The 14,390-nt window shown below is 37.9% G+C and overlaps 1 protein-coding gene across 1 annotated transcript; it reads right to left on the reverse strand.

Annotated features, from left to right (window-relative positions):
* Positions 1 to 10,995: 10,995 nt before the first annotated feature.
* Positions 10,996 to 12,837, reverse strand: LOC104609061 (RNA-binding protein 1-like). Its single transcript, XM_010275267.3, has 2 exons — positions 12,340 to 12,837; positions 10,996 to 12,173 (listed from the first exon to the last, which is right to left on the reverse strand). The coding sequence occupies exons 1-2, from the start codon at positions 12,559 to 12,561 to the stop codon at positions 11,169 to 11,171; spliced, it is 1,227 nt and encodes a 408-aa protein (XP_010273569.1). The 5' UTR covers positions 12,562 to 12,837; the 3' UTR covers positions 10,996 to 11,168.
* Positions 12,838 to 14,390: the final 1,553 nt, after the last annotated feature.

The following is a 14,390-nucleotide window of genomic DNA, read 5'->3' on the forward strand; positions in this document are numbered from 1 at the left end:
TCTGTTCCTTGAGACTGGGCTTCTTATAACAGAATTCGGTTGCATCAGGCCCACTAGCCTCTGACAGGGCAGGTATAACCGCCACTGTCATCTTGCCGCAGCCGTTACAGGCAAGGCTGAGGTGGCACGCGTGTGGCCGTCATTGCAGGGTACGTGCTTGTCAGGTGTAAGGCACCCTCTAAAGGTGGCAGGCACGACACTGTCTGACGAGGGACATGGTTGTTGTCCCCAGATTTGTCGGGTACGATGGTCGGGCAGGAGATCTTCCTACGATATGCCAAACTGCTCTTTCGCGAGCTACCTTGTGCCGAGCTATTCCGCAAGTGGCGAGCTGCCCGTGGCAAGCTACACCGAGCTGCCCGGCCCGAGATGTCTTTACCTCGGAGTATCTAGAGGCGGATCGGGGTGTTCCTGTTTGGGAATGGCCAAAATCCACTGGGAGGAGCTCGGGCATTAGGAAAGGTCAAGGGGCCCCAAGCTCGGAGGTAGCTCGGAACATCTTAGCCTCGGGGAGGAGGTGCAGGTCAGGCGGCTCTCGACGAGTAGCTTATCCCGCCGAGTTGTCAGGCTGAACTCGGCGGGCCCTTCCCTCCGAGTTGCAGTTGCGCTTGCTGTACTGTCATACTGAGTCATTGCTTGAGCAAGATCACACCCATGTGTACCCGTGCTAAGAGGTCAGGCCAAATCACCCTCCATCAGTCATCGTTACTGATCATGAAATGAAAGTAAGTACTCCTTAACGATTGAATGAATTTCTTTTATTGATGGCATGAACTTCATATGAAACGATACAGGGTAGAGCGAGCATTATTCCGTTAAAACCAAAGTTTTGGTTTAGGTTTTTTTGATTTTTGGTTATTTTGATTCAGTTTTTTAGTTTTATAAAATTTTGGTTTCGGTTTTAAGATTTTGGAATTCAGTTAATAAAAAACTGAATTAACTAAACTATATATATTAACATATAATACATATATAATATGTATAATATATTATATATTGAAATATACAATTTATTATACACACATATATATTGCATAATATATATATTTTAATATATAATACATAATATATATATATAGTGTGTTGAAATTCAGTTTTAACCAAAATAATCAAAAGAACAAACTGAAATTTTCAGTTTTGATTCGATTTTTCATTTAAAATTTCGATTTATTCGATTTGATTTTTAATTGAATAAACTGTTTGCTCACCCCTAATAGAGGGAGAAGAACGCCAATGAATGTAGAATCATGATTATCATGGACTGTTTGTAGTTTGAAGTGCTTACAAGCCAAGTTAGAAGGCAGTGAATGCAAGCATGGACCAGAGCTCAACTGGAAGAAGTTATAGCAGTGCAATGCATGTCCCAGGATTCATCTTTTGATCACTTGGTGGCTATTGTAGGGAAGATTACTAGTGAAGCCCATTGGGCTCTGTTGTTTTGGTTGCAAGTTGTAGCAACATTGAAACAGAGGATCATCTGTTTTGGCAATGTTCGTTTACAGTAGTTGTATCATTTGGATCCATTATTGTAGGTTGGTGAGGCTGTTCGAGTGGATAGATTTTGGGTAATGCATGATCAATGGGACGTGTAGAGGTAATGAAGAGAAGCGCCACAAGTACTTTTTAGATTGCAATAAGCGTAAGCCGGTAACCATTATTGTATGGACTATGGAGGTTTTGGAACAGAGTTACCTCTGAATCTCAAGGATGGTAGACGAAGCCAGCGAAGGTTATTGATGAGTAGCAGCATTGAAAGTTGAAAGTTGAAACAGAAAACAATGGCAGTTTCTCTAATGTACAAGTGCTTTACCCGGATCCCGGATCCCGGATCCCGGATCCTGAGACAGTGAAGGTGCATGGACTACTTGGAGCCCATGGACCATGGTCTATCAAAAATCTAATTCATGATGGCAAAAATCCCACAATGTTGCATTAGATATATCCCCAAAAGTTGCAATCCATTGGCCCATGGTTTGGCCAAATTATGTCCTATTAATCAAACTATAAGTTCTTTCAAAATATCAACTCTATTAAGTGTCTTGAAAGAGAACCCACCTAATTGCTTAATTTGTTTTTTTTTTTTTTCATCAACAAATATTCTCTATTTACTAAGCGTAAAAAGAAAATAGATCATTTTAATGCCATTCAATCACTTTGAATGGCTTCAAATTGCTTCAAGCGAATGGCTTCTATCGAGCTACAGATTGGTGGGAACTATGAAATAGCTCACAGATACATGGATTGGATTGTGCAAGAAGATTGAGTTTCAGTGAAGCACAGGGGCTCTCAATCTCTCAGACAGGATTTCAAAGAAAACCCCTGGAACTCATAGAATACATAGGTGCAAATATAAAGAGAGCATAGACCATGGGCTCTATGCCACAAAGGACATCAGGCTAAGACCTTGTTACAGTAAATAAATCAGTGGCCACGGACAGGGGTATCTTGTCTGAACCCAACCAAGAGGTCTCGTTTTGTAATTTGAGGATTGAAATCACTTGTTCTAACTCTCCTAACGGATTGGTTCGAGAGCATGCATCAAATTGCCCCAACTTCTTTATATTCTTAAACTGGTTAGTCGACCCAGTTGCAATGTTTGATTTATCGGGGAGCTTCTTCTCTATGTGGGTTTTAAACGAATCCTCTACATCGATGAACAGGGAGAAAAGGGGGAAAGAGGGAGGAGGACAAGTTGGCAGAGAGAGAGAGAGAAATCCGATAACACTGTTTGTCGTTTAGGGGGCGTTCTTTTTTCGGATTCTTAGAAGGGGGAAGTTGGTCAATGGGATTTTGGTTCCCATTGACCAAGAATCTCATGTTTTTTTTTTTTTTCAGATTTATGTGGGAACCAAGGGAAGTTTATTTTTCTGGGTATCACTTTCTCAGATGGATAAATAACTTTTCCACCCAAGGAAAAAGTTGTCAACACTTGAATGGGACAAAAATACCATTTTTAATAATGGATTTTTATGGCTAAAATGGTCATTGCCTTATTTACATGAGAAATAAAAGAATATGGGTAAATGCACTTACCTGGGTAAATATTTCCCAAAAAAAACTCTCAGATAATTACATTTATCCAGATAAGCAACTTACGTAAAAACGAACGGGGCCTTAATGAATGGTAAATGACTTACAATGGCTATTTAGAGGTTTTGAAAAGTTATTGTGAGTTTAAGAGAAATGCAAAAAATAGAAAAAAAAAAGCATGATGAATTTTAAATAATATCACTTTAATTTTTAATCTTTATCATGGTCATTGATTTGAGCACATCTATTTTCGATAAACTATAACAGATGGAATATAAGAGCAGAATTTATATCTCGCAAGAGCAAACATAAGCTCTGTGAAAAAAAAAATGCCTTCTTTGGAGTTTTATCATATATTAGTTCAGGATCAACCGCCTCTTCCACTAGCCCTCACCAGAATGAAACTGTGGTTTGGTGGATGCCACCATTGGGTTTTGTAGTTAAAAGCTAATTCTGATGGTAGCTATTCAGCAGGCCGAAGTGGTTATGGTTTTTGGTTCAGAAATTCTGTAGGTTCTTTCCTGTTTGGCAGTTGTGGTGTTTGTAATCTGATTTCTCCTTTATATGCTAAAGTTTTTGCAATCAAACAATGATGTTTTGCCGCTAAGGCGCAGTTTGAAAAGAGTATAAATGCAAATATGCACAGTGTAAATATATACAAAATAATATAAAATACAAAGTTTTACATTCTAGATATATATTTGTATCTGTACTCCTTCCAAACCGAGCCTAAACAATTACGTTATGAACTTAATTTTTAAAAGTGACAATCAGTCTATTACTAAGGTTCTGGAAGCAAGATCTTTTGATATCAATACTAGCGTGGAGTTTGCTAATGGATATGTACAGTCTAATCTCAATTGGGTTCTCATTTAGCTTCAAGCGAAGAGAAGCCAACAAGGCTGCTCATCTCTTGGCAGCCAAAGGAGCAGCTGGTTTGGAAGGCAATTGGTCATGCCCCCTTTCCTGGCTGTTGTCTTCGCTATGATTCTTCTTTGTAGTTTATTTTCTTTCCTTTTCTGTTGTTTTCCTTTTTGTTGTTTTTCTAATATTTCTAAAAAAACAAGGCTTCTTCGTCTTTTTACTGTAGCGAAAGGGTCATGCCCAATTTCCATCACGTGAGAGTTCAAGTGGGTTTCTATAGCACAGCCACAGGATCGTCTCTCCGCCTCAACTTTTTAGAGGCATGACCGAGAGAGGGGAAAAAAAAGACTTATGGGGGCATTTGGAAAGTTATTTCTAGATTTTCAAAGTTTAGAAGAATAAATCAAGTCTTTACCTATTTGACAATGAAAGATAGGAAATCAGAAAGACCTATTAAAAAAGATCATGAAAGCATGGTTTTTGAATTGTTGTTGATTTGCACATTTCTACTGTACAATTTGGAAACTGTCTATGCAACTGGATTAGTTTCACACCTAAACTGTTTTTTTTTTTTGAAAACCCGATGACTTAGGCGGTTTAAATGTTGAAGGTTTTTAAAATCAGACCGGACAGAGAACCGTTATAGGGACCAGTCCCTGGGTAGAACAAACAACCCATTCTAACAAAAATAAATAAAAAACAAAAAACGATAAAAAATCGTTGTTCTAGTTGATAGTTCAACTGCCCGGGTCAGCGATTCACTAACCAAATCAACGATTTTTGGCAAATAGCAGTTTTGGGGTGAAATGGAACCAGTCAGGTGATCGGTTCCCAATTTTTCCAGTTCAATCGTTTGGCCCTATCCAGTTTTGAAAACACCAGTTGGATTGTTCAACCCAAACAATATTTTTTTCCATTTTTTGGTTTTAATTATCTTTTTTATTTTTTATCTTTAAATTGCAATGGGCCATCTATTTGGACCAGATGATTAAACCGTTGACCCAGAAAGCAATGGTCAAAGCGATTCCAGTTTTGAGTCAGTTTATAAAACATTACACGGAAATTGAAAAAGCCAAAAATCTTATACTTCAAATGAAGATTCTTGTCTTTTTACACTTAAAATCTTTATTTAACAGCTTTATAGATAGATCATGATAGACTAAGATAAAAGACAAGACTTCAAAAATTCATTACATCTTTTGGCAATATTCATAACAGGACTTGTCAAATGACACTTAAGAAAATTTTGAAGCTTTGGATAACTGATTATGAAGGAGGGATTATGGTGGAGAACTGACGTCGTCCTTGTATGCTGATGCCTTCTAGTGCTTGGGACTTGGGAGTGTGTGTGTCTTACTTGTTTGGTTGTAGAGGCACGAATCCACGTAATTGGGTTTGGATGCAAAATATGCCACCAATACCTTATTTCTAGAATATGCCAGGACTCAGAACCAGCTGATTATTTTAGCTATTGCATTTGGAATTATTCCTAGACCTCTCTTCTTACACTCCAATTCCAACAACAGACCTGTGGATTCTTTCTAGTTTTTATTTTAGAGAAGGATTTAAATTTCATTGGAATTTATTCCCATTTTCAAGAGGACATAAATGTTAATGCTTGCCTTGGCTTCACGTCCAGCCATAAAAGCTTATCAGAATATTAACAGAAATACTTGATGCCAATGCTTCCAAATAACAGTTATAGAACGGAAAAAAATAGAAGCCCCCAAAAAAACAAAAAAAGAAAATCAAAACTTAAATGTCTTTACATCTTTTTATTGTTTTATTTTTACTACACACATGTGGAGTGACATGTGGGTAACTAGATGAGAGATAAGTAGGAGAACAAAGATTAACATGAAAAGGGAAACATAAATAAAAAACAGGAAAAAGCCCCAATTTAGGTTGTGTTTGGATAAGCTTTAGGGTTTGTGCATGTAAAGTTGAGAATCACAAGCCCAAATTTAGGCATTATCCTTCAGAGCTTAAGAATATGTTAGCTTCAGTTTGTAGTATTTCTGAAGCAATTCTTAACAAATATTCAAAACACCTTTTCACTCTTTTTTTTTTTTTGGCAGTCTAAAGCTAGAAAGTAAAAGCTTATCCAAATAGAGCCTTAATCTAGCTCCAAATTTTGCTGAGATTTCAATGTAGATGAAAACCCAATTCAAAATCAGGAATTAAATCCTTGAGGAGAACACAAAATCAAAATATAATGAAAACTCTAGAAAATAAATGAGAACTCAGTCTTATAACGCAAATCACACTTGTCCCCTAATAAAACATGCTTTAATCAATATAAAATCTGAATCCCTGAATACAATGGCCTCTCCTCAACATTAAACCAGCAACTACTGTGCAATATATGCAATTAGAGCAAAGCTAAACGGAAGAGGTGAAGAAGGTCTAGTAATGTCTCCTGTATAAAAAAAAAATAAGCAATAAAGAAGAAAAAAAAAAAAGATATCTAGAGTTCATAAAGGAATCATACATGGAATTGGATTCCTTTTTTATTTAAGCAATCTGGATGAGCAAGTAAAACACCATTGAACTTTAAATTTAGTTTCGTTAAAAGTTATAGTTCTCTTCGTTTCAATTTTTGATTCGACGCTCTGATTCTTCATCTTTTTTTGTCGAGCAAGTGTGCCCAATTAAAATGCTACTGGAGTCATTACAAACAAAAGATGTACTCCAGGCTCCAGGCTACAGCAACAAATGAAGGCAATCAATGATCCAAGACCAAGCGCGCATCTAGCTTGTCATATTTTTGGTCGACTCTCGGATCTCTCCGTAGCTGAAACACAAATACGTGCACAACTTATTGGACATCGTTTCTATCCGATTAGGACCCACCAGTTATCGAGCTCAGGTGGCAGGTGGCATTCATATACATACAAGGTGTTGGAAGAGCTAAACAGAGCACAGAATGTAAGACAAATATCATCTAGAATCGTGCGGATTTTAGGTGCAGCCAACGTCTAGACAAGAGTCGACGACTCAGCTCAGCTCTCTGCAGTCTGCACCACGAGACGGGTCACGACTCACGGGAGGTTAGCAAATTGGGCCCTGAGGCCACCAATGCGCAGAACAAGTTGAAGATGTGTACTATGCTCTATTTAGAGTTATTGGGGCCACCAGACCAGAAATAGGCAGCAGTATCCAACACATTATACAAGCACACACACATACACACACTAAAAGGGGGCCCTACCGCCTACTCTATAATATTTTCCTTGGAGTTGGAGGAACAGCAACAAAACACTACCTAAACAAGCAATTGTATTGAAGGCAACTTCATCAAAAATTTTGCATGAGATACTTTTTGGGGTATGTTAGGTTTGAAGGGAAAAGTAGGGAAAGAACGGGAAAGGTATCAAAACCTATACAAGGTTTGTAAATGTTTCTTTACCATTCCTTTCATTTCCCTACTTTTTCCTTCAAACCAAACATAGTCTAGGCTTTTGCCAGCACGACAGTAGGTCGAACAGGCACCCTTTTAAAGTTTAAACCATAACAACAACACCCAACCCAATGATAAAATGAAAATACAAGACAAAACACACCTGTACAGTAAGTAAGACGCATATGCAATGAGTTGAAATGAAAGCTACTAAGAAATGGGTGGAGTGGGTAGTGAGTCTAGTGACAGACGCTCCTGCGAGAGAACGATAATAGCGGTCCTCGAGCGACAAGGTAATGAATGACAAAATGCTCAGCGCAATCTCCAAACATGCAATTAATTAGAGAACTTAGAAGAGGAATAGGTAATTCATTTATCATATTTTGTCGCGCAAAGAGGGTTACTCGTCACCAGAACCACAATTCCAATCTACCCTTTTTTCTCTCATCAACCCAACTTTTCATTCACCCTGCTGCACTCCCACTGCGCGCTAGCCTACAAACAATGAAACAAAGCAGAGCCACTGTAAAACCGTTAATCTTTTGGTCTGGGCCTCGCTATAGTGAACGTGAACCTAATAGCAGTCAGCAGAGCTACCTACATACAGACTATAGTTGCTAACCTGTCAATCAAAAACACCAATCCCTCCCCTGCTAAGTGAAAACGCACAAAAACGCTGACACCATTACTCAGGTAACTTTTGCTTAGAAAACACTTGTCCAGTAAACTCGCTTAACCAGGTGAAAATGAACGGAGCCTTGGATTCGATGATTTAAAAAAAAAAACAGACCACATTTGCATACATCCTTGTTCACATCACATCTTATACCTCAGCGGCGGCCTAGCCCCCACCCCACACCACAAAAAATTGGAACCAAGCCTCTTAAGGAAAAACTGGCGCATCCTTTCTTCCTTTTTATTTTTCTGTTTAATAACAGGGATTCTACTATCATCACAAACAATGGAGTTGCATCCTCTACTTCTGTATTTGGCTACTACATCCTCTACTTCTTAGAGAATAGACAAGTTTCACTGGGTACAAACATCCACTAGGAAGAAAAATGACAATGCACACAAAACACGAATTGGATTCTTCCTCACCGACTCTATATACTACCATTAATACTTTCTTCCCTTCTATCTTAAACTTTTCACTCAATATATAATTTTCTCACTCGAACTCATTGGCTTACTGTTCAGTCTTACCTTTGCTTAATTCCTTTTATGTTTTACTCTCAATATGATTTTATAAGTTGTTCCATAAAACAATCTCCTATCGTTGCTGTATATTGCACTTTAAACAAGTTCAAATCCTAGAGTTCGCTTATGGTTTTTATTTTCTGTTTCCTCCACGTCTTTAATATTAAATTAAACTTATCATGTCTTTAACATTAAGTTAAATCTATGATGCTGAAAAGGTATGATTTAAATCTATTTGATATTTTCATTTCTCCTCTTATTTTTTTCAAGAACAATAACACATCAGATTAAAAAGGCCCACAACATATGTGCAGTACAGACGTCCTTGCATTCCCAAAAAAAATGCCAGCAAAACGACCAAACACGAACAACCAAATTCGTAGACTCCTGCCATGTTTCTTGATACAACAAATAAAATCGATGTCAGTGACGGGGGTAGATAATGACAAACACAGATCTTTAGAACCCCGACATGTAACCACTGATAGGCGAGACCCTAAATGCCTCGCCATCCATCAGATCACAGACTTGCTCATCGCTGTACGCTATCACTCAGCACCTTAGTAATAACTCTTTGCAAACGTTATTTCTCTTTTATTTTACTATTTCAAGGCAAATCGAATGACAGGTTATTGATCCATGAAACGCATTACTTTTTTATTTTTCTTCTTGGATTACTGTATAATGGTTACAAGTGTTTCTTTGTTTTCATTTAGGCTGGCTCTGGTTTGATAGAAAATAAGAGAAACAGAAAGTTGAGGGCAAGTTCTTATGGAATTTCACAAAGCTTCTCAAGAACTTTCCCTCAACTTTCTGTTTCTCTTTATTTTTCATCAAACCAAACATAGTATAGATTGTGCCATTGTGGTTTATATTCCTATAAATTAACAATCAAAAAGTAAAAATTTTATTATGCTTTCACGGTTTGGAACAAGATTTAGAAACAGCTGGACAGAAGTTATCACTGGATCCGTTGGGGCTCAGTTCAGGCATTGAACTGAATTGCCCTAATACTCAGAAACATTTCTTAAACCAGATAGTTCAATTCAAACCTTTGAACCATCTTAAGTTAAAAGTGGCCTAGATCCAAAAAATATTTCTTACCATTTTCACCCACACAATAGTATTTACTTCAAATTTTAATTTGTCAGAGAAAGATAGAGAACAATGATTCACAATTCATGAAGACAAAGGTTTTTTCCCCTTTTTTAGATCATAATAATGGACCAGTGAAAATCTTATGTAGTAGACAATAAGGCAAAGCGCAATTGAAGTTTACTACGATGGGATTTAGGAAGCTATAATCATAATTTCATAACTTGACATAGACAAACTAATCGAGAAAAAAAAATAAATCAATAGACACAATGGCAAGCCAAAAACAGTGCATCAAAAAATCATAATACACACCACTCTAGGATCTCTCTAATACTTCCAAAGGCCCAAAGTTAGAGAATATAGATAAAACTGGATGAAATGGAGATATAATCAAGCTTACAAAAAAAAATGTAGTAAAGATCAAGCCAAATGCTATTGCGCCATTTGTAGCTCAAGAAGGTTTAACAGTGGTATTAAGGTGTCAATACCATATGCAAGGTGCGTACCAGCTGGTTGGTAAGGTATCCTGCTGGTCGTAGCAGAGACTTGGGATCAAATCCCACCTGCACCTGAGTTGGGGGCTATGGATTGGTGGATGGGCTACCCCGTTGTGTAGCCCTTCAAAAGAAATAAAAAAAGGTGTCAATACCATATGACCAATGAGATTCATGTAAATACCATATGCCCAAAATGATATAGCTATTGGTATCAATATTTCATGTATCACAATATTCTTATTGACAGTAAATGAATTTATGGTAATTATCCTGAAAAAGACCACATTGGATATTGTAAAAGAGGACAAGGTCAATACTGCAGGAATCACCTCTGCAGAAAAACACAGCTGCACTCAACCTTGAATGCAGGACCACAAGCACACCACAACACTATTGCTAGACCATCCTTATCATCTCCAAAGATGGAAGCAGACAATGCCAAGAACCACACCACACACAACACAAGGAGAAACTTACAGGCCTAGTATCTACTATTATTCCACATTAAGACACCATGGTGTAACAGCAAAAATGCAATTTTTGTTTACTATAGCAAGAAGTACAAAAACCCTCAGCCCAAAGATAATTTAGATTCTCCCTTGTAACAAGGGAGTGATTAGTAGAATTGAAGCTTCCTATGGTAAGGGCATTATAGCTATAAATTACATAATGCCACAGCTCTAACACAGCATTTGAAGACCATCAACAAAGGCTCTCCTCAAAGGAGTTATCCAAACAAATGCTCAACTAAAATGATTAATCCCTTTTGGTAAATACTTTCATAACCATCCATTTAACAATTTAGCTCGCTGACAACCCAACACCCCATTGCCAGTTTGCCACTTCATGATCTTATTAGAAATTTAAGGAACCGGGCAGTATTTGGAATTCAGAGACAACTATATATTACACGAGAAATTGCATACCATAATGATAAATTACTGAAATGGATTATGACACACAATGACAAAGACTTTTAAACAAGGCAACATTCAGAGACTTAAAGTGAGAGAAATCTCCAACCAAATTCGTATAAGAATTTACTGACCTCAGATGATAATGCAATACAATGAAAAAAGTCAACTAGAATTAGTGACAGCATAAGGCCTAAGTTGTCCATCAGGCCCTCTCTGATTCTGCTTGTTGGCAGTAGCACCATAGTTTCCGGTGAAAGCTGATGCATCATCATCCAACTTTGCACCATCGATTCGAGGCCTTGTTGTACCAGCAGGCATCTGTGAATCGCCACCACCACTCTGATTCCACTTCCCATTAGCTTGGGGCCCCATGATCCCACGATAGCCGCCAGACGCCACACCCAAGACTCCACCAACTCCACCATTCACATAGCCAGGATAGATTGCAGCACTGCCATAAGGAACAGGACTCCGTCTAGCACCAACCATTGCTGGGCCACTCCAGGGACTCCTTGGGGCTCCAATTGGGGCTGCCCCATAACCAACTCCGCCAAATCCTCCAACAGGATATCCTCCTCCATATGTGCCTGCTCCATAAGGGTATCCGGCAGCACCCCCATACCCAGTGAGAGGGACAGGCGCATAGCCTGGGAAAACCCCATATCTGGGACTGTAAGGTGGGTAAACACCACATTGATAACTACCAAAGAGGGACCCTCTTCCACCACCAACTCTCATGTTGTAGCCGTGATAGTTGCTGTTACAATTGTTGGTGTTCCCATCTTTAGGAACTGCCCTCTTTACCTCTACAGTCTTATCGTTCAACTCATGAAAGCTCTTCTGCATCACACTCTCCACAGATTCCTCGGAGTCAAAGGTGATGAAACCGAAACCCCTAGGCCGGTGGGTTGTGCTGTCATACATGACAACCACATCGGTGATCCTACCAAACTTCTCAAAGTAGCTCTTGAATTCCTCCTCAGTTAGGCTAGCGGATAAACCCCCTACAAAAATCTTCTTAGTCCTAAATTGGTTGTTACCACCACCATTACTATTACCGTTCTTACCCGACCCTTTATTCTGCTGTTGGTGGGGATGGTGGTGTTGTTGGTGGTGCTGTTGATTTTGTTGTTGTTCACCTCTTGGTACGGCTTTTTTCACTTCTACCTATTAAAACACGATGAAATAGAAGAAGAAACCCAAAAATAAAACGTAGTAAGATTGAAAATTCATGATTTTCTTTGACGAGAAAGGATTTGGAAAGAAAAAAGAAAGATATATATAAAATGCAAGTGAAAATAGGAAAGATTATGAACGAGGCAGAAGTACTAACCGTTCTTCCTAGTATGACGTGCTTGTCTTGAAGGGCTTTATCAGCTGCGGATGGATCCGAGAACAGTACAAAACCAAACCCTCTCGCATTCCCAGTGTTCCGGTCTCTCATGATGACAGACTCCACAACATCTCCATACTTCTTGAAATGATCTTTGAGGGTATTCTCATTAGTTTCCCACGATATGCCTCCCACAAACAACTTCCCTTGATCAGAATCCATGGATACAAAAAGCAAAAACTCCAGAATCCAGAGAACCTCCAAAACCCTAAAAAACCTACGAAAAAGGAAAACCTAAAACTAGGATTACTTGAAGAAACCGAAGGAAAATACTTAGAAGAAGAGATACAAAAGATAAGTAGAGAAAAATAACCAAAAACTATAAAAAATAAAAAACGAAAAAGAGTAAACCGAGGGGTTTTTAGTTGAGTTTGAGTCAAAGTGATCAGAATCGAAGTAATGTTTGCTTTCCTTCTCTTTTTATTTGTTTTTCGGAGTGACGGACGGGATGACTTCTATCAAATATCAATGGTGAATGACAAAATACACGTCAGCTTCGTTTTTCTGAGCCGTTGATGTTGCAATATTATTTCTTCGTCAAAGAAATCCTTTTATTATTTATTTATTTTTTCTGTTAATACAATCGGAGTTTATTTGCTTTACACCGTACTTTTCTTGTGCGACTTTACTTCTATATTTTTATTTTTTATATTTATGTTTATTTTCTTTTATATATATATATATATATATATATATATTTTTTTTTTTTTTTTTTTTTTTTTCCGGGTCCAATACCAATGAGCAGGGAAGGGAAAAGCGATTGGGAGATTTGTTAGGGTTACGTTCACTTCCGACTCATGGCGCCGTACTTTAAAACGTAGGAATTGTATTGCTTTGAATAGATTTTAGGGTTTTGAATCTTGTTTCCATGACTTTGATCCCAATTATCACGAAAGCCATCCGATAGGAATATAAATTAAATGTTGGTCCCCACGATATCATTTACTCCTTCCAGGCGCTGGGATATTTCATTTTTGTACTTGATAATCGGTATTGAAAACAAACAAACAGATCTGACAAACCCAATAGATTTGTTACAAGTGCTAGAGATTGGACTCGGAACGCACCGGGTGTGCACTCGCTGCTGGGTCCCAGCTCCCAACTCGATAGTCGATACCTCTGATTTGATCCGACGGTTTTGAATTGCCATCACCCATCTAGGGTTCTAGATGAGAGACCACTTTAATGTCATAAACATTTTGTCGGTGGTGGGTCGTACACTTGGGTCCTAAGGATTTAATTTAATTCAAGCCCATTTAATTCACTTGCTTTCTCTTTGTTTTACGTACCAATTTTTACAGAATTTCTCTCATATTAGCCACAGTGGATAATTAATTAGTAATCGGAGATAAATCCAAAAAATTACAGATTATAAAAATCAAGGATGAAATTTTTTTGGTGTCGACTATCAAGATTTGCTACCGGTAGGCGTGGACACGAACTGAAATTTTCATGAATTATTTGAGTTCCGCAGCCTCCGCTTGTGAAAAGTTCCATCTGGCTCGATTTAAATCAAGTTTCCACTTGAGTTCAAGCACAATAAAATTTGAGAGTCTAATTCAATTATATTATATATAATATTTTAAATTTTTATGTATATAATTTTTAATTTTTATATGTATAATTATACATATTTTTTTATTTTTTATATAAAGTTTGGCCCAATGTTTTAAAATCCAAATCAGAACTGGAACTATTTTGGCTATCGGTTTCTAGGTTAATGGTTTGACCGCCTGGTCCGAATGGATGACCCGTTACAATTTTAAAAAATAAAAATTAATAGAATAGTTAAAATAAAAAAACGGCCAAAACTATTATCCATGTTGAATGGATCAACGGTTTGACTGCCTGAGTCAACAAATCATTGGCCAAGTCAACGGATTTTGACAAGATTTTGGTTCAAGGGTGAAACAGAACTGGTTGAATGAACGATTCCCATGCTGAACGGTCCGACCATGTGAGTCAACATTGGTTCGAAAACCATAGTTTAG

This window comes from Nelumbo nucifera, chromosome 5, assembly GCF_055504915.1.
Source record: "Nelumbo nucifera cultivar China Antique chromosome 5, China Antique-T2T, whole genome shotgun sequence".
Taxonomy (NCBI): domain Eukaryota; kingdom Viridiplantae; phylum Streptophyta; class Magnoliopsida; order Proteales; family Nelumbonaceae; genus Nelumbo; species Nelumbo nucifera.